The sequence below is a fragment of the Apus apus genome, chromosome Z (assembly GCF_020740795.1).
Source record: "Apus apus isolate bApuApu2 chromosome Z, bApuApu2.pri.cur, whole genome shotgun sequence".
NCBI classification, from domain to species: Eukaryota; Metazoa; Chordata; class Aves; order Apodiformes; family Apodidae; genus Apus; species Apus apus.
Window position 1 is genome coordinate 325656 of NC_067312.1, and position 25137 is coordinate 350792.

Below are 25137 nucleotides of genomic sequence, written 5' to 3' on the forward strand. Positions count from 1 at the left end.
ATACTAAAAGAGACGTTAAAATTATTGGAAAGAAGCAGCTGCTTTCTGGGTGAATAACAAGGCGACATTATGGGTTTGCACTGGAGTACCCTAAGTAAGAATACAAGGAGACTTTCACAGTCAGAATACTGAGTTAAGCTGGACCACTTTGCTCTGACCCAGCAGAGAACTACTTTTGTGTTTAATGCTCTGTTACTCCCCGAAGCAGATAATTTTTAATGCTTCTACCTGCATTTCTTAGTACACTTGATTAAACAACAGACAAAAATACACCTTGAATATGTGCTATACTTTCATCAGCCATGTTACACAGCAGCCTTGTGATTAGTAACACACAACCAAGAGAAGCACTCACCAATCTGTTTTCATCAAACACTTCAAACAGGAGACGATGGTTGGTTGGGTTTACCTGTAAGAAAATTCAAACGTCACTGTCAGTTCATCAGCTTGATGATAGCAGAATATAGGTACTAGTTCACACAGTCATAAACTAAGGCACACAGAAAAGGACAAACAGGTATTATGTAAAACTTCAGTTTGACTTAAACTGGAGTACTATAATGATTTCTTAGCCCTATGGCACCCAGAAATAGCCTAGCAGTTAACACTAAAAGCTCTGGATTGCTGTGCTCCGTGCAGGCGAGCTGCTGCAGAGGCAGGGCTGCTGCCCAGCACCGAGCTGCCTGCAGCCCCCCGGCCGAGGGGAAGCTGGACAGGCCCCCCAGGCAGAGCGGCTGCTTCTCTCTCCACCCCGGGAGGTGCTGCAGCCGGCAGAGCTACGGGGGGGCTTTAGCACCGCAGCAAACCCTTCTGTGATTTGGGAACGAGTCTCAGGCTGGACAGACTATCAGGGCTGCCAGGTTTTTTTTTTATTGTCCAGCTGCAAAGCTCAGCTGAACTCTAGGGAGCAAGAGAATGACCGTATTTCTTCCAGAATGTCACAATCAGCTGTATTTCAAACTGTCCCCCTCTCATCCTTTCTAGCCCAATTATCAGACATGCCTGTGGAAAACGAACAGGAGTCTCACACTCGAAAACAGCAAATGTACCTCCAGAAACCTATTTATGTTTAAGTCAATTTCAGCAGAACGATTGTCAACATTCAAAAGGAAACAAACAAACAAAAGAACTCTGGCAGAAAGACAAAACAGCCGCTATCAAACAAGAAAAAAGTTCTATATAGATTGTTGTTGTTTTTTTTCAGAAAAACTTTCTAAGGTAACTAAGTCCAACTTGTTTAATTAAGACAATCTAGAACCAGTATTCCACATTGGACTGGTAGTTCTGTGGGGTTGGCAATGGACTTTGGAGAAAATCAGAGAACTGTAGCACACACGACAGGGGCTGCATTGCTGTATGCAGGCAAATAGTGCTTAGGATTTTCAAATGATATGCACAAATATACATAACAAGCTTGCTTTATCTCGACTAAATGTATCTCCATTTAAAACACATGAATTTGTTCTTCACAGTCTGTCTTACAATTCAGCATGTTTCCGAGACCAGTGTTTACCCAGCCAAGCTTATGGAGGTGAGGTTACCCATTCCTGAAACACCTATGCAGTTGGGTTCACCTTTGGGAGAGAGCCTGGCATCTCTTCCAACAGAAAAAAAGTTTGAAACTTTCTTCCACTTCCCTTTCCTGTGCAATGGCCGGGATGGTAATCTCTTCACAATAAAGTGCTCTCTTATTAGAGCAATGACTTTCTAGTAAAATTACAGCATTCAAATTCCTCTGCATTCTTACAGGCAGGTAGCTTAAGCTGTCCCATGGTAGAGCCACCTCTGTAACAGGAGCTGTGCCAACAGCACAAACCACAGTGATGAGGACTGGAAACCTGAGGCCCAGTCTCTGGGCAGTGTCAGGAGAGCTCTCATGGACCCTGCAGAACTTAAGTCTAAGCCCCTATTTTCCCCTCTGAGTACATTATAAAAAGCAAAGTATTTAATTTAGGAAATATTAGATATATATTACCCAGCTGCAACACCTAGAAGAGCGATTTGGTGCATTTTTAAGGATAAAAATTCCACTTACACCTCAAAATCCTGTGCATTAACAAATCCTGCAGTAGTAACTACAGCTCTATAAGCAACGATCAATATGATACCCATTCTGGACAATCTACAATCACATCTTGTCTCAAGCAGCTGTTTAAGATTAAATTTTAAAAGCCACTGAAATCCTACCGAGCTTCCTCCTGCGGAAGCTACAGCTGCATTAAAATTAAGTCATTCTTCCTTGCAATAATATTTTCAGCAACTAAATATTTTTTTTAAATCATCCTTCTCATTTAAATTCTGTTGGTTTTGATAATCACTATTTTAACCCCTTTCAAATATTTAAAATAATTTTTCTCATAAAAATTACTCAGCTTTAGCTGTAACTTTGTTTTATTTTAAGTTGTGGAAATATTAACTGCAAAAAAGGGCATATTTTGACCTTTTTGCCAAGTAACATAAAGGCCAAGAGAAATTACTTCTTCTCTCTTCCACACATTTGTATTTCATTATTTTTGCCATGATAGCTTAAATTTCATACAGCTCTTGGAAATAACTGATTTTTTGCCACTGCATTAACATCTTAAAACCACAGCAAACGTGCTCTGCTAAAACATTTCTTTTTACTTGAAAATGTATTTGTCAGACAAATTCACTTCCAAGTTACTCTAAATAACATCTCAAATTGTGAAAGTCTGTGTCTAGATTAACTTTATGCCAATTTCTGTTGATCATTCTATCAATACAGACACAGAAGAGCAATTGCATCAGGACAAGCTTTTTTATAAAAACATATAAACAGCAATAAAATAAGCTTCTTCCCAACCTTATAAGTTGTTCTGTAATTAATTGTACATCTTATAGTAATGATTGCAAGCAAAGCAAAACTTACTCTAAAATAAAATTCTTCATTCCATTTTGGATTCAGTGTCTGTAAAAGAAATAGACATATTTACACACTAAAATTCCTTTACATTTGCCATTTTGTGATCACCAAAATGTGCATGCAAGTGATAATTCTCCATGAAAAAAAGAAAAAAAGCATGTAAAAAATAAATAAATATTGCCTTCAAATTATTTAGACATTCTCTACTGGGTAAACTAAATATGGGAGGATATTTGAGTCAGATGATCCTAAAATAGATGTTAGGTATAAATAAGATTCTATGAGTGAAAGGCAAATCACTGAGACCTAGAGAAATAAAACGAGAAGACATTTCATTCTCAAGATTTATTTAAACCCAAATGAAAAAAAGTATTTTTTAAACAAAAGGTCAGCTTGAGGGCTACAAAGACAAGGGCAGACTGATACTACAATTCAAACAGGAAAAAAAAACAGAAGAAAATGAGAGGTTGTTTCCTCTGAATAGGAGCGATACTCTTCCTAATCTCCCTCAAAGCCTTAGAGGATTTTAATTTTAATAAGCTGAATAAAATTTACAGAATAAAATATGCACATAGATTGCAATCTGAAGAAAGCTCAAGCATAAATGTATTAAAAGTATATTAGAACTATGAACATAAATAATTTGGGCACCTCAAATTGGGCTAAGTTTAAAAACAAGTATGGTAAGTCCAATGGTTTTGTTTCATGCCAAGTCATTCCCCCATTCTCTCACATGACAGATTTACCAGAAGAGCTGTCAGCAAAAATTGGCATTACACTCAGCAACATTTTGCATAGCAGAGAGGGAGAATCTTGTTTATCTGAACTCCTTGATAAAGATACCATACGTTTCTGTGTCCAGGCCAGAGTGGCTCCCACCTCTGTGTTTCTCTCCAGGACACCAACAGGGCACTCTTAGGGTATCTCACTGTGCCTCGTACAACCACAGCACCCTGACAATACTGCAGACTCCTTCCCCTGGGGCTGCACCTCAGCCCGACACACGTGTAACCAATTATCAATGAACCCAAATGCTGGAGTGAAAATCCTATTCTAGAAAATATAAGGGGCAAAAGGACAAAAGGAAAGAGAAGTCTAAGAAAAGATCAAACTCTAAACCTATACAAACAGTTATTCAGGTAGCTAACAGCTCTCTCAGAACAGTTTTGTTTGTTCATCCTAAACAATCCTGTGACAGGGCAGGAAAATGCTTCATGCAAGAAAAGACCACTGCAGAGGCCAGATGAAAATAATAAAAAGAGTGTAGGTGAAGGGTAGGGATAGTGGGCAGGGAGGCAGAAGCTTTCAGCTTTTCTGCCTTACAGTGCATAAACATATTCAGTAAAAAGAAAAGTAATAAGAAAAAATGTTACTTCAAAAAAACTCCCTTATATTCACTAAATGCAGCTGTTACTGGCATGAGAGGTTCTGTGTAATTTAAAAAATTAAGCATCATCTTGAACCAAATTTGAGGGCACTACTGTCTATCAATAAGGCATTAATTTTGAATGATGCTGAACCAAAATAAAGAAATATCTGATGTTTTAGGCAGCACAATTACGGTACGTGACCTAGTAACCAGCAGAAATTTCTTCCACCTTTACAAGTCAGACAATTAGTAGGTTACATGAGAAAGTACAAACACTGAAATCCTAGCAAAGGAGACAAACACTTGTAAAGGAAGGCTCCAGAAATAAATGCATGAACAACTTCATCAAGGATATTAGCAGGGAAACAACAGCAAAGAGGCTCATCAGCCAAAAGAGCCACATCCTAAAAAGGGCAAGTATTGTACAGATAAAGAACTGCCAAGAGTCAAGCTGAGTTAGATCTTCCACAGGATATTAGAACTAACACAAACGATGTTTTTCAACCCCATAAATAAAATGAGAACACGGAAAGAAATGATGCTACTAAACAATGAAGCTCAGTGGGGAGACTAAGCCTATTTTAGATATGGGAAATTACGTTTAACATTAGATTTGGGAAAGGCAGAACAACCGAGAGGGACCGGTATGAAGACAGACACTGGCACAGCTGACACAGAAGTGAAGTCCTGAGAGCTCAACACAAGTTGAGGAAACTGGATAACCTTCATCCAGACTTCTTAAAGAATTGACAGATGAAATCACAAGCCTGGCAGCAGGAATTTAAAGAAACAATACTAAGCATTTTACAATATTCTAAGGCAGCAAATACAGCTTTTTCTTCTGCAGAAAGAGAGCATTTCTAGCAGGCCATTCAAAACACAGCTCCAAAACGAAATGCAAGGTATTATCACATTTCAAAGCTGGAATGACTAAATGGGTGGAGGGAAGTAAAACAAAAAGCCTCAGAAATCCAACATAACCACATGATGCCAGATGAATTTGAATGTTTGCTGATCACTGTTTTTTCAGAGTAAGGAAGCAACGTGTATTTAATGCCTCGGCTGTAACTAAGCACTCCCTCAAGGTGAGGTCTGGCTCTGCAGCAGGAAACAAAGCAGGAAGTGCATGAGGATAAACCTGCAGCCCCTTCTGCCCTCTGGAAGGCACTGCTGAGGGCTAGGGCCACCCAGGGTTACCCACTAGACTGAGGAAGAAGAAAGATAAGAAGAAAGAAGAAAAATAAGATACTAGCCAAGGGTTAGAGACTGTCATATTAAAAGAAAAGCTACAGAGCTGAAGAAGCCAACTGGCAGTCTCTTTCAGAATCCTTCCTGGGATTGATTTTGCTCAGTATTTTTTCATTAATGATTTTAACTCAAAATCAAGATATACTGATGTTTGCTATTTATGAAATAAACAGAAGTAACATTGCTGTGAGGGCAGAAGTCTTGAGATGAAATTTAACAATTCAAACCAGAAATTAGTAACTAACTTTCTAATAGATGAGCTGTTGTCACTATTTAAGGAAATTACTCAGAAAGTCCAGGCTTGGACCCCATTGTATGGGCTTGCTACAAAGGATTTCTCTCAAAATCCAATGGCTCCTTGCACCCTCATGACTTGCCTCACACCCTCCCTGCTATCCTAACTGCTCTGAGCTTTAGTCACAAAGTCATAGAACAGCTGAGATTGTTAGGAACCTCTAGAGATCACTTGGACCATCTAAACTCATACCACCTCAGGCATGTGCCAGTGAGCAGAAGCTACCATACTATTTTAAGACAATAAACAAGCACTACAGGAACTGGACTTGTCCGGGCAGCCACTTTTCAATAAGCCTTTATTTTTCAGGAATTCTGAAGCATACATTTTGCAAACAAGCCCATGAAAGTGAATGTGCAGGTTGTTCTTAGACTGCAACTGTTCAAAGGTCTCCAAATTCCACTGAGTTCTCTTCAGATGAAGAGTTGCCCATTTAGTAGCTTCTAAAGTCTGAGCCCATATCAATATTGATCCATGACAGTGGTCCAAATTACTTTTTAAATAAGAAAATAATCCTTCACTTACACTAGTTTTCTTCTTCTCATCTACCTTTCACAAAGTAAGAAAGATTTAGAAGTACACAGACACAGGCATACTGATTTAATAGTTTCTCATAAACATTGCCCTTCCATAGTAAGGCAATCAAAGTCAATCCCACACTTCAGCAAGAACATGTTAGTTACGATTGTACCAGAATTACAACAGTCAGGTATTTTAAAATATCCTGAAAATGACCTGTCAAGCCAAAGCATTTTCCATGCATGCGATTCCAAGAATGAGACTTGATTCCCTGCAACTATGTTCCAGGACATGACACTAAGCACACTCTCCATAAAACCAAGACATCCCTATCATGAGAACCTCCCTTCCAACCTGGTACTCTCTGACTCTGACACTCCCATGGAACTGGCAGCACATTTCACACCTATTGAGAGAAAGAAAAAAGGACACAGTCCACCTTGTTACCACAGCAACAAGCTAGGTACAACTCCTTTTTGGAAAAGGTAACATTTTCCTCACCAATTTTAACACCTAAAAACTTTACATAACACTAAGCTAGATGGGTTTATATGGAAGATATTGAAAAGATGACAATGAACGTAAAAATTCTATTGAGAAACAATCACCAAAGCTGAACCAAGAAATCTTTAAACCGTTTATTCTACTTTCCAGCTTCAAACATGCTCTGGGTCCTGTGAAAAGCTCTGCTTGAATCTTCCACATTTCCAGGATCTCTTGTTGGTTTTCTCCTGACACAGCATACAAAGGCATCTTTCTATTTTGTGTTTCGGTAACAGAATTTTCCTCACTGTTCTGTTTTGCAATCATTATTTAAATTGAATTGTTGATTCTAAATAGTTTCACAAAAGTGGCAACTCGTTACCTTTTCCTTTTCATATGAGTTTTTACTTTTTTCCTCTCTGCCATCATTACCAATATATTAAAAAAGAAAACAAAAATTAAAAAATTCTTAAGGCCCTGACAACGGCCAATATTCCCTGTCGGAATTGTTGTTTGTGTGGAATGAAGTTAAGAAACCAAAAAAAATTTAATTTTTGTTTTAATTAAAAATGAAATATTTTCAGTGCATCCACAGGCTTTTATTACAGCTCACCTTCTGGCACTTGGCTCCTTTCAATTCCCCTATTAGGAAAATACTTTTAAAATTAACATTTTGAAAGGGAATATTAAAGAACGATCATTTTTGCCAGAATTCAAATAAATTGTAACTAAAATACGGCTTTGATAACAGAAACAGTGAATGACAACAATGAGATTTGACAACTCAAGGCTTAGAGAATCATATGCAAAACATCAGGATTTTTTTCTCTTGCTTTTCATTCAACAGATCATGGACACTGAAGATGCATAAACTTGTTTTCTTATTTTGGTTTGAAAAAAAGACATTTAGTTGCCATGTATGTAAGCAACAATTTAAATAAGTGTTGTATTATGTTATAGAACTGTGTTCCAGTATCATTAATATTTCCAAAACAAGGGAATAAAGAAGAGTATATACATACCTTTTTAATAGTTTTTGTCTGCACAAGAGCAAGTTCTCTGTTCTCATCTGCTACATACAAGGAAAGTTTCACATACGGGTCACTGCAAAAGAAGATGTCATATTTAACAGGAGATAATTTTACAACCAAGTGTAATTGTATTATATATTTGTCATTTAATTGGATAACAATAGCAGTTCTAAACACTTCTAGTGAAAGTGCTCTCAGTGAAACCTCAGGATGGTAGCAAGCTACTGAAACATTTAAAATACGCATTTGAACATGCTCAATTAAATATTGACCACATCACTAAGGATAATTTCACTTGCAGCTTTGTCCCATTGCTATGGACAAGAACCACTTGCTTGCACACAGCTTCTGCTCACAAGTATGCATGTGGCTGTCCATTTAAAACCAGTCAAGAAACTATGTGAGCCTTCCGAGTAGAAGGGAACATCAATTTTGTTTGGAGAAAGCTGTGGTTTCACACTGGTCAATTCAAAGGAAGGTCAAAGGAAAACAAGACACATTGTTACATCTTACAGATTTCAGACTATTCCATTGGTGCCAGGGTTCAATCGCATCTAATTTCAGTGAAATTAACTGTCTAAATTACACTGAAATATAGCAAGAGAAATTTTTTTCTAAATCAGATAATCTTAAAAAAAATTTTTTAATGGGACGGCTCAGGTGTATTTCTACTGCAGCGTGTAGCCTTCCAGAGCTCAGGAATACTCTTAAGTTTCAGCACAATGCCACACTGAGCTACTTCCAAACGTGCGAATAGGGTTGTGACTCAGGTAGTAAAGCCACCCAAAAAGAAAACGTCAAGGAGAGGAAAGCAGATGCTCTGAGATAGCCCTGCAGAAATCAACTCTGCCCAGTAGGGCTGATGCTGAATTTACAAGATCCGGAGCTGACACTTCAGCCAGGTGCCAGTCTTCTGGCACCCATAGCATCCTTGCACCCACACTACTCAGGCAACAGGCAAACTCAGGCACTACTGGACTTGCTTCCAAAAATGACAACATTGTGCTTGAACAACAAAACCCCTCAGCCAGAACATGCCAGTGTTACAGAGCATGTTCTTACCAAGGAGAAGGAGCCATGAAAGAACTGTCACTGTACAGGAACTGTTGGACAGCAAGTGGAACATACTCTGAGACTTTAAACTTAAGATTGAAGCTCAAAGACATCTTATACCCTGGTGCCATGCCATCTTTGAACTTCTAGTGTTGGTCCCAAATGACAGCTCACCCTCCTGAACTCTAGCATTACCTGCAAAAAACTGTCATGAAATCCAAAACTTATCTCTGAGGAGAGACACAGGAGACCAAGGATATTAAAACATCTCAATAATGAGAACACACAACAGTGGCAACCTTCTAACAAAGGGAATTCACTGCCTGTTCAAAGGCCTGTGACTGCAAACATCATGTCTCCTGTTTTAGAAAAGTCACTGCTATTCAGGTCTAAGCAAAACATTCACCTACTTTAGTAAAGAAAACATAATATGGATCCATCAGTAGAACACCTGCTCTCAGACGCTGATTTAGGTAAAACCCACAAAAATCAAACCAACACAACCCAAACCCATACAAACACAAACCACCTGTCTAACCAGACCAGCTATTTCTAAACTCCCAGAAAGAACAAGAGAAACAAGAAATTAAGATGAAAGGTTCGGGACTTCAGAATGCCCCTGAAATACCTAAGTACAGTCAGCCTGCTGTGTTCCTAAAGGAGAGACTGTACAGTGGAAACAATCTACTCGATGGACATCTCAGGCATTTTACCTAAAGGGCATATTAAAACCAACCAGCCATGGCTACCCCTACAGAGAAAGGGCCTGTTACCAGTCACAATAGAGCTGCCAAGCAAACTTCAAGATATGGTTTGATATTCTGTCTTCCATGTGGTTTTACCATAGGACCCAATATCTACATAGAATTGCTCAGGTTTCCAGCAAGGCTTGTCACTGACCCATAGCAGCCTTTACCCTCCTCCCCATAGGCTGTGAGGAGCAGTAGCCCACTGGCCATCAGGGAAGGCCCAGCAGGGCAAGGGGAGGCCCAGGGGCAGAGCCAGTGAGCCCAAAGGGCAGCGCAGGCACAACTGTGAGACGTGGCCCAAAGCACACACAGCTTGGAGGGAAGAAGGACCTTAACAAAGAGACTTCAGTCGGTAGAAAATACTGCTAATAATAAAGGGAAGGTGGAAAGGGGAAGAACAGTAGATGCACTTGATACCCCAGAGCACCATAAGAGAACAAGCTCATTATTGAAACCTTGTTTACTGAAAACTGAAAATGAATTTATAGATCAAAACAAAGTCAAACCAAAGCCATCATCTTCCCCAATGAAAAGGTCTACTTTGCTTTATAACTTCAACTTATCCATTTCATCTGGATGGAAGATATACTGGCTACACCCATACAAGTCTGTCATCTGCTCTGTAAGTAACACAATTGAAGCTCCCAAGAACAATGCATCTACTAGCAAAAACTAAACAAGCTACCAAGTAAAAGGCAACAGACTAGCTGAGACTTCTTGGAGAGCAGCCACAGTTAAAGCATTGAGGAAACTGGTGAAGAAATCAAAGACTGAAAGAAGCAGATCCACAATTAAGCGTATAACTACATTAGCAAAACAAAATATATAAAAGGTATTCCAGAGAACAGACACTAAGAGTCAAAGTAGCAGTAGAAGCACTGAAGGAACTTTACAACAGCTAATTGCACCCTGAAGTTCCATCTAAATGCAAGTATTTTAGATGAACATGGCATCTTTGCAAGGTAGAACTGGTACTGACATGGAAATTTATCAGACAACATGATGAAGATCAGTAAAATTGAGGAAAATATGCAGGACAAAATATAGCATCTGGTCTTTCAAAAATCACTGGAAAAATTACCAGCAAGCTGAAGGCAAGAGGAAATCCCATATTCCTGTCCAATAGCAGGATTTATAGAAGTGTTAAAGAAAGGAAATCCTGATGATCCAGATCACAGAAGACAGAATAATAAATGAGATGCCTGCTGAGAGTGCTCTGAGAAAACAACAAACAACTCAGGTTAGAGGGAACTTTTGAGCACAGAAGCAGACTCAGATCAGTCTGAAGCTGAAGCTGCTAGATATTTTCACCCTCATATTTATGGATTAAAAGGAGAGAAGGCAGGGGAATAAAATGAAGCATTGTTTTCTTGACTTTTATAAGGAAGACAGATCCATTATTGAGGAAAGCTTTATAAAAAAACCCCACACAACACTCTTGGTAACCACAATTACATGTGATGTCTGAATAGTTTCTTTGTATACTAAAAATAATTGGAAAACTCATTCCACAGTTCCTTTTGAGTGTCAGTCCCTGACTTGACTCACTGCTGATTTCCATCAGGTTTAAAAACTGAATGCTAGGTAACTTGAAGAGCATGATACTGGACGAGCAGAATTAAGCCCTTTAGTTCACATCGATGACATCACATCTGACATACATTTGAACTAATAGTTTTGCAATTTGCTTAGAAAACTTGCTGTAGAGGTAGCTTTGAGAAAATGTACTGGTTTTGTCTTGGGAAGAGATTAAATGAAGATTAAATGAAGAAATGTAGCATAATAATAAAGTAGAAAACTTAATCTGTGATTTTTTTGCACCAGTACTGGTGTTAAAATCCGATCATAATGAAACCTGCAACATGAGAAATTGAAAAGATTGTGGACTTCTAGAAAGCTGCTGAAATCTATTAATATAGTTAATACCCTAGTGAAAATTTACCTGGCTGTGCTAGTAGTACAATGACGGAAAGTGGATCTGGAAAATAAAACAAATGTGGAGCTTGGGGTCACTACAGATTGCAGTTCTGTACAGCCAGACCTGTACCCTGATTGACACTGGCCATTCCAACAGGAGGGTGTCCAAACCAGGGACACCAAGAAGGAGACGTGACAGGCTGGCAGAGAGCCACACAATGCAAGCAAGGTCGCTGTGACCAAGAGGCTCTCCTCTGCAGGAATAACCTGACTGTAACAGTAGGAGATAATAAGCTTACATTTAGCAGGACAAAGAGGAATGTTATAATGCCCTCTTTATCTGTGAAGGTTTTCTTGATGAAAGATAAGCTATCTTTATGAGGAAGATTTAGTGGGGAGGTATGTAGAAATGTCCTTTACCTGCTCTAGGGCTCCTCTTCTCCCAACAGTGCTGCAGAAATTACACCCAAAAAGCCAAACGCAGGTGCATTGATAATAAAATGCAACAACATAATAAGAGAGGAAAAGCCAGGTGCAGTGCAGGAGGTAGGCATAGCTACACACAGTCTGAAAGGTTACAGTTTGTAATGCTTTACATTTCTTATACCTGACAATATCATCACCCACTAATATCAGAAGGCAGCAGATACATTTCCTCTGTATAATCAGGCAGGGTTTTAAAGTCAGTTTTTGTACAAATAAATGAGCCCAGTCATTATCATACTAGTGACTGGAGAGGAATGGGAGCTGATTTCTTCGACACACCTATCTGAAACATTCCTTTTCACAAAATCCCAAAATTATTAAAAACCATAATCTCATCAATCCGGAGGTGATCTGCCTAAACCTAAAGAGAACATCAATGCCTGCTCTGAAGATTAGCAGAACTTGGATGCTCATAACAGTTCTTTGGAGAAGAATTGTAATCCTAAGAAAATAATGTTAATAAGAAAAGTTCTGTTCATCATAACCATAAGCTAGTGCAAAGAGAGCCTGGCAGAGCAACCGCCATAAAAATAATCGGAGGTCCTAAGAAATCTTTTATCCTGACCTTCTGAAATCCCCCAGATAGAGTATTTGCCGTGGTTTTGCCAACTTCCAGTATTTGGTATTTTCTTAAAGCTCAAGCAATTGCAGATATGTAATTGTCATCTTTCATTTGAATCTCAGCTTGCAAAGACAAGCTTCCAGTTCTTCTGCTAGTGAACAACAGAAAGCACTGATGACTTAAAAACTGGAAAGAAAAAATAGCCAAACAGATCAGCATCCTTTAGAAACTGTTACTGCAGAGTACTGTGAAACTGGCGCAGGTGAACAACTGAGTATCTGTTCACTTGAGTCTGGAATTGCAATTGCTAAATATTCTTGAAACAGTTTAAAGTCAACTCAAAACATCTTTTGCCAATGACCCAATGTATTATATTTTTAATTTGAAGACACAAAAGAGGGGGTGGAGAGCACAGGCAAACATGAAAGAACAATGAAACTACTAAGCCCTACATGGATCTATTTTTATTTTAAAAGCTGAAACCTCCTCCCCAAGTATAAAATTTAGTATCACTTGTTATGCAAGTGTGTGCATGGCAAGCTTGTTGCATGAAGGCAAACCTCCTATTTCAGAACAGCCTTATTCTTTCAAAGGAAAGAAGTCCTTCACAAGATGACAATTTTGCTTCTCTAAGAAATTCAGGCACATTCCCTTTGTGTCATCCCTTTCCCACCTCTGCTCCACATACACGCAAGGAACTCATCAACAGCTCTCAACAGCAGAGAAAAGGAAACGATCACCATCCTGCTTGCCTGCTGCCCTAAGCCAGCCTCCTTCAGCTGTTCTAGACATTAGTCACTGCCCCCCTGGCTTTCACCATAAGGCTGAACCATAAAACTGAGGCAGACACCAGGACAAACAGAATTTCAGTATTTTAACTTAAGCTCTGTGAGACTTGAAGGAAGGAGAATGACCACAATGCATTTAAAACTGCTGCTGCCCTACACAATCACATTGAAATCTGAGGAAGCTCTGCACAGTTTAAGTGCTTATCCCCTCCTTAACTGGAGCAACAAAGCACAACAGCCTGCCACCTGCCAGGCAGGACAGATTAAATGCAAGAGAAGTAAAATGTACAGGTACAGTGAAAGGGACACCAGTGCAATTAAACCTGCCAGAACCCACTTGTCAGTTTTATTTTATGACATATTTATGTTACTCCAGTCTTAAAGCAGGTAATAGACATTCACGCCAGGATATTTGTACAGATTAGAAAATGCCAGCACTAGCACAATTGGCTAAGATGCAAAAAAAATCCTCCCAGTTACTTAAGACCAAACAAACTCTAGGCTTCATTTCATGCTGACATTTGTACCTTATGAGCAGCCTCTCCCAGTCAGATATGCCTGCTGGGGAGACAAAGGACCAAGCTAGGATGTGGCTGAAGGCCACTGCATGTCTCTCCAGACCTGCTCTTTTAAACTGGCATGGGGACGTTATCTGAAGCAGTTTTCTCAAGAGAGTGCTCAATATTTCAAAACCTTTGCCATTTAAAACTTTTAGTGCTAGCAGCCATGCCCATCATCTGGCACAAGCAGCTGGAGATACACCTGTAAATGTGTAAAGGGCTCAGGATCAGTTCTATGAACAGCAGCTTAGCACTTTGTATGAACCCATTCACTCACAACAGGACACTCAGGTACAGTTGCAGACCCTGCTCTACCTGTACTATTTTACAGCCAATATGCCTTCAAAAACATGATTTACAAATTACTCTGCTAGAAGGCAGAGTATCTCTTAAGAGTCAATAAACATTTTTCCTGCTTAATTTCCCTTTTCCTGTCACTGTAAGAAGGGAGAAGTGCAATGAAAATGCACAGAAATTAACTACACAGCATGTTTCAGAGCATACTGTCTGCACTTGCTCACTGTTCTTTATTTTAGCATGAGCCCTCTGGGGTTCATCTTCCTGTCTGTAACCATATAAAACTACAGGTTTTTCTAAAAGAAACAGGATTTTGCTCTCACCTTCACCCGAGTCTCATGTCCTGTGACTAAAGCAAAGCATGAAGTGACTAACCATGCTAGAATGAAGGAAAATCTGCTTTCAAGGAAAGAAAACCTTACCTTAACCTTCACTGAAAAGCCAAGCTTGCCATCCATTGCCTAAGCATCCTGAAATCTCACCTCTCCATACTAAATCCCAGAGCTGTTTTACAGGCCTCACATTCTCGTTCCAGTTTTATTTTCCAAAGAAAGGACTGCACCTCATCTGGCGCTGCAAGAAATCTAGCAAGGCTTTATTCAAAGGGCTGCTAGAGATAATGACTCATATCATAGACAGCTGCAAAGAAGTGCCTGTGGGTAAAAAAGGGAATTAGACATTATGTATCAAACTCTACCTACAGTGTCTCCACCTTCCTAGGTTGTTCCTTTAAAATGCTGTTTCAATAAAGAGTAACAAGACCAGATGCCTTTTGCATTTTCCCTGTATTGAGAAACTCCCAAAACACACACACAAAAAAATCTGTTTTCTAAACGTTAAAAATAATAATCTGTTGCCTTTTGATCTTATGAAAATAATGGAAATATAAACATACATATTTTTTCATTCTCCTTGAAACCATTTTTTGTGATTGTAAGGCAAAGGCAAATGAATGCTCTGAGAATATACATACATCAGCCCTACATCTGAATTCTTCCTATGCTGCTTCACACTCCCAAAATATCTTAACAAGTTCTAAAATACAACAGGAAAAAAAAGCTCAAACCACAAAAAAACAGAAGAAAATTCAATGACACCTGAACTTGGAACAGAAAATTTCAAGACAGGAACTCCAGGCAGCATCCCTAGCAATGAGCACCAAACACACCAGCTGCGCTCAGGAACAGGCTTATCCAACTTTACACCTATGGGCAAGAGAGGCCACAATTCCAGAGGCACTCTAAGTGACCTAACTGAGCACCACTGCTGGAAGCTGGCTCACCCCACCACTTGATCCTGACTCTCTTCTGTCAACAAACATGTACCTCTCACAACAGAGGTTAAACAGGTGGGGAAATGAACCTGGGTTAAGTCTGCGTTCCTTTAGTCCAGGCTGCCATAAATGCAGGTTAGGTGCTTCACCCAGTTCACCACAAAGCCTCATAAATGCTTGTGCTGGCTCGTGGGAGTGTTGATGGAAGGTGGGATGAGCAGCTGAGGCAGATGACAATAGGACTGGTCCCCTCCACATAATGTGTAGGTCTGGTGAGGCTCTCAGACAGAGCTGCTGTGGTCACTCCCTCCTGCCACCCCTTTATGTCAGATGGAAGAGATTACTTTGCTATTTTTCCCAGGTTTTCTGCTCAGCAAAGAGTGGTATAAGCAAGACCCCGGCAGTACTGATCTAGCAGGTGTAAGTTGTCTCGTCCTCAGAAAGCACGGCTTGCCACCGAGGGTGTTAGCCCACCCACAGGTCCCAGGCCCCCTGTCTCCTCAGCTGCTGCAGGCAGACACATGAATCCTGACACAGGAGCAGAGCTACAGTTGACAAAAGAAAAAGGAAGAAAGTAAAGGAAGCTTATAATTAGTCTGGAATTCACCGAGTAGGGAATTAACCCGGTACAAAAGGGACCGGGTTGGTCATGTGCATAATAGGAGTAGTCAGCTATTACATCAAAAACTTGGGAACCTTCTTGCCTTAAGTCTGATGTTAATCTTTAGTTACTAAGGTAAAAGTGAAACTTATGAGAAGATCTTTATTTTCTTGCTAATACAGGTCGAATCAGCTGGTAGACATCACTGTGAAGGCCAGACTTCCAACAACCTCAGATTAAAAAAATCCTGAATTCAGACTTAAAAGGAAATATAACTCAGGACAGCCTGCTATGTATGAAGTTTTCAGTGCAAAATAAGGAGCTGGCTATCTTTTGACTCACTATATTCAGTGATCCTTATTCTGTGACATAAACTAAGAAGGAAGAAAGGTTCTTTTTCTAGCTATTTCATCCCCTTCCCATATGTAATCTGTATCAAGAGCAAAGAGCACTGTGATTCCTCCTCTTTTTCAGCACCATTTAACCACACCTCACAGTCTGGGAAACAGTATCATAGGTGAAACAGCACTAAGAAACAATAAAGAAGAATTTATTCCAGGGATGCTACTTCTACCAGTCTGATTTCAGTGCAGCACGCAGCTGCTGTTGGCAAGCCTCATTTACATCTTTCAGAGAGAACCTCTTTTGTTTTGTGCAGATGGAGACAACATGAAGTTTGCTACTGAAAAAAGCCATTTTGGAAACACCCCAAAGCACAGTGTGTTAGTAGGAACAGGAAACAGCTACCAAACCAAAAAAGTTGAAGTGATATGGATGAAGACCTCCTCACCTAATAATTTATCATTAGAATTTACATGGAAGATCACAAGTAACCAACATCCACTACTTACAGTGGCAGCTTACAGTACGGTATCTTTAAATTTGTCTCTCTGAAGCCACATAGATCATGCTAAATGCAACAGCAAATACCCTGCAAAAAAAGCCACTCTGTTTCAGATTGTGGTTATCTTCAGTGTTAACAAAATACACCGAAGTGTCAGCTGATGAAAGCAAACATATCACTAAAGCCAGCGATGTTACTCCTGTTCCAATAACTGAAGACCGGATCTTCAGCTATTTCAGAAAAAACCCACATACTGATTGCCTCAGAATCCAGTGTAAACTTCTAACCAGAACTGTGTATTTTAGCAGCACGTGACAGAGGGGCTGGCTTGTCACAGCCAGCCACAGAAAGTGTGTGTGGTCACACACGAGGCGCAGCCCGGGAGCGCAGGCCTCGGGAACCTCCAGCGTGCGGCTACACACGCTCCTGCCACCCACGGCTGCACCTCCCCATGCCACGCGTGCCCACCGTTTCTCCCTCGCAGTTTATTTTGTTCAGTGCTTAGCCTTGTTCTGAAGGCTGAGCGATTGCTTTCCTCATACATTTCTCTCAGGCTCCAGTTCCCAGGGAACTGGACTATTTCACAAGCCTCAATCCCGCCGCCCCAACACACCCACAGAAACCGAGGCCTGGCACTTTTCCACATGCTCCCCAAGACGCTGAAAAGCGACAAAACCCCACAGAGTGATTTTCTGTGCTGCCCCTCTGACCTGGCGGCTCACGGGGCTGTTTCCATCCTCGTCCCCAGCGGGTGCCTGCCCAGGGGCTCTGTCCCCGGGCTGCGGACAGGCCGGGTCCGCGCTGAGGCGGCGGCAGAGCCCCCAGCGCTGCCGCCAGCACCTGGGCCAACACGCTGCAGGACGGCTCCTGAAGAGCCCAGCGCTCCTCAGCATTTCACCACTTGGTTTTGCAGGCAGATGCGAGCTGTTCCTGGACTCTGAGCCAGACAGACGTGACCAACAGTTTGTGCAGGCTCTGACACCTGCCAGGCAACACCATGAGCTGACCAGCAACGGAACGGCAGCACAGGTAAACCTCTCATTTGGCATCACACTCACGGCACCCGCCATACCCGCTCCCCACAGCTGCACTAGGAAGGTGCTCGTAAGATGAACAAAGTGAAATCTTGGAAGCACAAGGCACCTTTCCTAACAGAAATATCACCTTTAGTAACAGAAACACACCAAACAGCAACATTTGGTATGCCCAGAACAGGAGGAAAAAACAAATCAAGCCAAGAAAATTCTCTTATTTTAGAGACGATATGAAATTTGCTATGAGTCATCATCCAAGATTAATTTCTTAGTTACAAAGATGGTTATTTGTCATGAGGTGTTTATTAAGATGGATTTAAGCAAAGCATGTGTACACCAGGGTTAGCGGTTGCCTGTCAAAGCTCTGCAGCTACATCTGTAAAAGAGAAGGCAGCTGCTTTCAAATAAGGCAAAGGGAGGCTGCAGACATGAATCACCAAAGAACAGCTTCAAGAACACTAATCAAAAACCGCTGAGTGGGGGAGTTAAGTTTTGTTTTTGTGTGCTATTACTCATTGTTGCAATGAGGATTTGATGAGATTCTCCATCCCACTTTCCATCTTACCAGACTGCTCCTTCTGGAAAAGAAGGTACCAGTGGTGGGAATGGAGTGGTGGGGTTAAGAGGAGTGATCTCCCCACAGGACAGTTTCACATCAGCCTAGTGTCCTACTTGAGTAAATATTTACACATCTCTTTGGGCATACAACTACTAAATTAAGAAGTGATCTTGTCAAATGGTTAGTTTTCCAACTCTGCTCACATAGGTCAACATTATCTCTCAAATACAGGACTCCTGAATAAGCCACATTCTTCATTTTATTTCTAGGCTCTGCGGATATTTATAAAATTTGTATGAATTTATTAAACATTCACATGCAACACAGCATGCCAAAAGTCACATGGTTTGCTGTGTTAAAAATGGCATTAAGTAGAGAAATATGTGACTGAGCAGCATTTTGTTTGCATCCAAACTACAAGGTAGAAAAAAGAGCATGGGGCCCTGTCGTGCTATGTACATGCATGTACACGGACAGAGAGCTCTGGGACAGTTCACCTGGAGAAGGTTCAGGGGTGTCCTAACCCATCTGTATAAATACCTGATGGGAGGGATGCAGGTGAGGGAGCCAGATTCTTCTCCATGATGCCCAGAGACAGGACAAGAGGCAATGGGCACAAACTGAAACACATGAAACTCCACCTGAATGCAAGAAAACTCTTTTTTACTGTGAGGGTGGTCAAAGACTGAAACAGGCTGCCCAGGGGCTGTGGAGGCTCAACCTGTGTTGATACTCAAACCCAAACCCTGTGCAATCCTGCCCGACCTGTTCTGGTGGACCTGCCTGAGCAGGGGTTGGACCGGAGTCTGCCAGAGACTCCTCCAACGGCAGCTGCTCTGTGTTTCTGCAGTGAGAATGAACAGAAAGGGATATTTGCCTCTCATGTCAGAAAGCTCCAGTTTGCATCTCAGAGTTGAGAAAGATCTCACAGCATTGTTAGAAATCTAATTTTACAATAAATGCACCACTGTTTTCAGGGACCCCAATTAATGACAAAGCCATTAACTATTGGATTACTCTGTGCTATCAAACTAGAATCAGCTCCTGAAAACCAATCTTGGTCATGGGTTTCCACTGCAAAATGTTAGGGGGAAAAAAAAACCACTTTTAAATGAAATTTAAAACTTTTCAAACTCTAAGAAAATTCTTAAAATCCAGATATGCTGGAAGTTATGCATTAAATCTGTGCTCATTTCTAGACTAAAGTACACAAGTACAGATAAAATATATTAAATGTTACCAGACAAATTTCTGTATCTTCTGACAATCTGTAAACAATACTGCAACACTTTAATACCATCCCAAGTTAAAAAAAAATCCTGTGTTTAATTGCATCATATTATTCATTGATCTATTTCTGCATTCATTTATTCACATTAATTTTCAATTAAAATATAGCATTATATCACAAAATAATAGTTCTATAGCAGCACTTCCATGAATCTACTTTCAAAGCTGTTTACAAAGAAGCCCAAAATTGCATTCCTCTTCATACTGCTTGGAAAAGGAACAGAAAAGGAGATCCAAAACTCAGTCACCCACCCAGGGTCTTTTGCTGCACAGCTGAAACTTTAGCACTACATTTCCTCACAGGTGTTGTTGATGTATCTTATAATTTACCTTCTATTCATTAAAGAGTCCAACAGGGATGGGGGTAACTGGGTGGTGCCACTGGCAGGCATGAAACATTAAATTATATGCCACTACATTCAACCTCCTTGAGGTATTTTTAAAATTATTTTAAAGATAGAGCTCATAAGTTAGGACAGGCTGAGATGCATTTGTATCCTGCTTTTTATGTCCACAAAGAGTAACTGGTATACATGAAACTCTCTGGATAAACTCATCTTGACTGAAAATTATCCTCTGCAAATATTAATTAATCCTGTAGCAGGATTTCCCCTGGGGAAAGTGAGGAGGGAAACGACTTTGGTTCTTTAGCTCACTGACAATGACAAATGCATGTAGGATTTGTTATCTTCATGCACATCAGAAGCACTTGCAGCAACAGAAACTATATTTGCCAGTAGCAAAATTGCAGAAAAATAAATCCAAAACCTAAAACAACAAAAAAACCCACTTTAACATAAACTAACCGCAAAGTTAAACCTGCTCCAGTTACTCACAGAAGAGTCAGGGGAAAATGCTAATGCTAAAGCAATTATTTTTGGAAGTGCCTGCATTCCCCTCTATGTTTTTCTCTCCACGTTTGCCCACACTGCAATGGCTCATGCTGCCCAGAGCTTTCTACAGATCTCCACCTCAGCAGCTCCCACATCTTTTCTGCAGCCACAGTCTCCAGCCAAATCCTCACCCCAGGGGCTGGCTGCCCCTGCTCCTGCTCCCCTGTCCCCCAAGCTGGGGATTCACCCCCTCACTGCAGGCTGGGTGCTTCAAGCCCACTGCACAAGATAGGGACAGTCACCTCACTGAGGGGCACCCACATGCATGGGGACACACTGACCTGTCTTGAATTGACCATTTGAGAAAGATCTCAGGAGACACTGCTCACCTGCTCAGCCACTGCACCCATCATGGACACTGTCCGTGGAGAAGGTCCCCAACATCAGGCAGGGTGTCCTCCTGTCCCTCCTGCTGCAGCCAGGCAATCCACCACATCCATGAGCTACCAAGCAGCTTTAATCACCTTCAGCCAGACCATCTCCCTGAACCGAGGTGCAGTCCTGCCTGCAGGAGGGCAGCTCCACACACCAGGACATTGCAAGAGGAAAATGGAGCCTCAGCAGCTGCTGCTGCACTCAGCCTACACAGCCAGGTGTCTGCACCTAAGGAGCAAGAGCAGCCCTCTCCAAGTGAGGACCATCACTGTTTCATTGCATCAACATGTGCTGCTCATTAGCAATTGCTGTTCTGAACTTGTTAGCACCAGTGCTGACCACACATGCACACCTGGCTGCTCCACTTCCATGGCAACACTCAGCTGCTGCATCGAGGGCCAGGTTTTACAAGAAATGCTTCGAGCAACTTCCTCAGTTTTGACACAGTTATCTAGTGTCAGAACCTCCTCACATCAATACAAAATAACCATTGTGCTACCAAGACACGCAAAAAGTTCTTCCAGGTTTTCTCAGGGCAAAGTTATTGTTTACTCTACTTGTATTTCCCATTCCACTGGTCTTACCTCACATAAAACTTGGGAGCATTTTCTTAACCATAAATTATGTATTTGTTTTTACCAGCTACGTGAAGATTTGGACAACTGCAAGAGGGGCAAGTAAGCAGTTTTCACAAAAGGTAAAGCTGCAGAAAAAAAACTGCCTGGTCCCTTAGCAACAAATGGGTCAATGTATACCAACCAGGCAAGAAAAACAGTATGTGGAACTGACTGAGCTGTGTGGTGGTGAGGGGCAAAGAGGGCTCCAACTTATTAATTTATACTGAAGAAATCTCTGAACTTCCCAGACTGGACATGCAGTCACAAACCATGCAGCAATGCAACACAGGCAGCAGTGCTGCTGTGACCAGAGCAACACGGGCCAGGGCTCAACTTCAGGGGACAGATCCCAAGTTTTAGATAAGTTTGAGCTGAAGGCTAGACATCCATGAGAGATCCAAACCCACATCATGGCCTGAAATTGGACAAGAGAGGCATGACCTGCATCAACATAGGGACTAACATGTTGCCAGCACAGAAATAGCTGAATCTGTAATTGCAGATGGGAAAAGAAGTATGGGACATGGCCAGGAAACTGCTGCACCCAGGAACAGATTTTTGTGTTTCACCAGCTGGTAGGAATATACATAGTTTTATACCCCAAAAATGAACTATTTGGCAGCAATACCACTTCCAAGTTATAGTTCCAGTCTTGTTGCCTGCTCACTGTCTTCCTATGGAATTTCATCCAGGTCTCTGCTTCTTAGAACCTCCTTCATACTTCAGGAAAGCAGAGGGAAGACTACCTTGGAAAAGGGCAGGATGGGATATAAGAAGTCCCAGAGCCCTCAGCTAGCGTGGTTCCTGCTTCAGTATGTAATGCCCAGAAAGGTCTGTTAGTAGGATCCAGGAGAGCAGCAGAGAAGGAGGGAATCCCCTACCATCCCACTGCCCAAGAGGTCTAATCATATCTCTATATGAGCAGTGTCACCATCCCATCAGGTGGCAAGAGCTGTGGATCCTTCACATTCACATGGCATTTCACCTCACTAGTTCTGTCCATGATGCTCTGGACTGTGCAGGGAGAGGCACCGAGCACCTTAAGGATGCCTGTGCTGTTAGCAAGAACATTTGGCTTCACTAAGCTGCACTTCTAATGGAAAGGCTTAAACCAAACTTTAAAAGTTAATGACTGAGCAGCAACTTTCTTTTGTAACATAAGAAGCCAGGTGTTCCCTCACAAGATGCTTTGAGCAGAGTGGCAATTTCATTTGTCAGAGAAGAAACAACATGATGATCCTGGGACTGTTGATTAATTCAAATGAAGTAGGAATAAATATATACTGCACCCTGTTAAACTGTCAGATATGGACGATCTTTCAACTATAAGATATAAGACATTACTAAGTTTAGGAGAAAAATAAAAATATATAAAAAGTAGAAGCTGCTGATCATTTCAGTCCATTCCACTTAGTAATTTGAGGTGATCAGTAAAAGAGGAAGAAAAAGCAGAAATTCTGCTTCAAACATTTAAGACCAAAAGGCTTTCCTTAGAAGGCTTTGCAACATGCTGTTTTTTCTGTTAGGGCAATCGGATTCAGGTGAGCTAGGAAATCAGAGTAGATAGCAGGCAGGTGGAAAAACATGAGTGGCTGGATCCAGGCAGGTCCTTTTTCAAACAATGAGAAACATTTAAAATGTGCATTTCTGCACACAAACTCTTCTATTCAGCAATTGTCTGATGAAAAGAACTTCTCACTACAACAGTATACACTTCAGGAATTATTACCAATTCATTTACCCATTACCAAGACTGCCTACTTGAATAAGCACTATTTCTCCAAACCTGATGATCTTTAAGGTCCCTTCCAACCTTAACCATTCTATGATTCTGTACTCCTGAAACACATATCCACTGAATCCTGAAGAACATCATACTTATAAATGGATGAAACTCTGCTGATTTTCATGAAAACCATGAAAGGCTGATTTCTGCAAAAGCCATGGCAGTCCTAGTTTGTGGTCAAAAGCTGAGGAAATTCTCTGGTGCCCTCTGCTGCCAGCCACTGACAATGAACTTGAACCTGGCAGGCACAGTGCGTGGGGAGCCACTGCACCCCACCAACAGCCCTGCCCCCACCAACAGCCCAGCCCTGCACACACCTCCTGCCCCTGCACCCACCTAATGGACACACAGATACATCACATGCCCACACTTGGGCAGTCAAATGCTCCTGGATTTCACTCACCTATATGAGGTAAAAATCAACACTAACATTCAACAAAGAACAATATCTATTATCCAACGTATTCCTCCTGCTTTAATCTCTCTGGCCAACATCATCCCCTACTACCCACTTCTGTGCATTTTGGACAGGGCTTTGTTTTGCTGTTTCTTCAAATATCTGCTTGAAGCAGAGCCTGAAACATTTTCTGTGACCCTAGTCTGAGATTAGGTGCATGAAGCTCCTGGCTCACTCTGCCAGGCCATGAGTTACTGTCCCCTTCTGTCACACCAGTGAGACTAGTGTGTGAATCCAGTGACCCTACAAACAACTGCAGGTCAAGGAACAGAGCATGATGGAAGGAGACAGCTCTGGCTTTTGCAGTTGCTGAGGTCACATGTGGCACACACCGATGTTGTGATACCTGCTTGACTTTCAGAACACAACCTCCTCTGCCTGTGCTGGGCCCGCTCCTCCTGCCCTGCAGGCAGGCAGGCAGGCACACCCGCTTCAGACACTTGACCAAACGGGCTCATTTCAACACTCACCCAAGGCTGCTCTGTTCACCTTGTAGCTTTTATTTACACATAGTAATTTAATAGGTAAATCACAAGCTGCATGTGCTAGCTGAAGGGAGGTAGTGCAGAGGCTACCTTGTCAAAGATACCGCTTTCCTCAGGACACCCTCACCATCTTGTATTTCACTGTCAGCCTCTGAACATTTTTTCCCCCCTCCTTAGCCTTCCAAAGTACAGCTTGGTCTGGATTTAATGAAGCTGTCAATTGGTTTCCCTCCCTGCTACTGTGTAAACAACATGTTCATTTCTACTATACTAGAAAAATGTCCTTCTTTCATTGCAAATGGAGCTGTCACTTTTAAAAAATATTTTCTGCAAACTTTATCCCTCTACTGCAATCCTTTAATTCACAGCCACGTGCTGAATCAGCCACTGTGTAAAAAGGAGTAAATACAGTGTTAATAGGAACTCCTCATGGTTTCATCCCAAGGCTTGCTATAGCACTCATTCAAGTCCACAAGCATAAAAAGTCTTATTTGATTCTTATTTTTGGTGAAGTACAGAGCAAGATTTTCTAGGGAAATTCAACTGGTACTGCCCAGTCCTCCCTCACAACACAGCAAGGCAATGGCAAATAGAAAAATAAATAGCTACAGTGTGCACAAGGCATAAGCAGAGAGCAAGCACAGGTAGAACTAAACACTAATGGATCAATGACATCACAGAA

At 41.3% G+C, this 25137-nt stretch overlaps 1 protein-coding gene across 4 annotated transcripts in view; it reads right to left on the reverse strand.

Annotated features, from left to right (window-relative positions):
- NEDD4L (NEDD4 like E3 ubiquitin protein ligase) overlaps positions 1-25137 on the reverse strand; it is a 135830-nt gene that overhangs the window by 69191 nt on the left and 41502 nt on the right. For all 4 annotated transcript variants that reach the window (XM_051642208.1, XM_051642207.1, XM_051642210.1 and 1 more), the window contains 3 exons: positions 7821-7902; positions 2891-2929; positions 356-409 (listed from right to left, as the gene is read on the reverse strand). In XM_051642208.1, coding sequence (XP_051498168.1) covers positions 356-409; positions 2891-2929; positions 7821-7902 — 175 coding nt within the window. The remainder of the gene's footprint in view (positions 1-355; positions 410-2890; positions 2930-7820; positions 7903-25137) is intronic.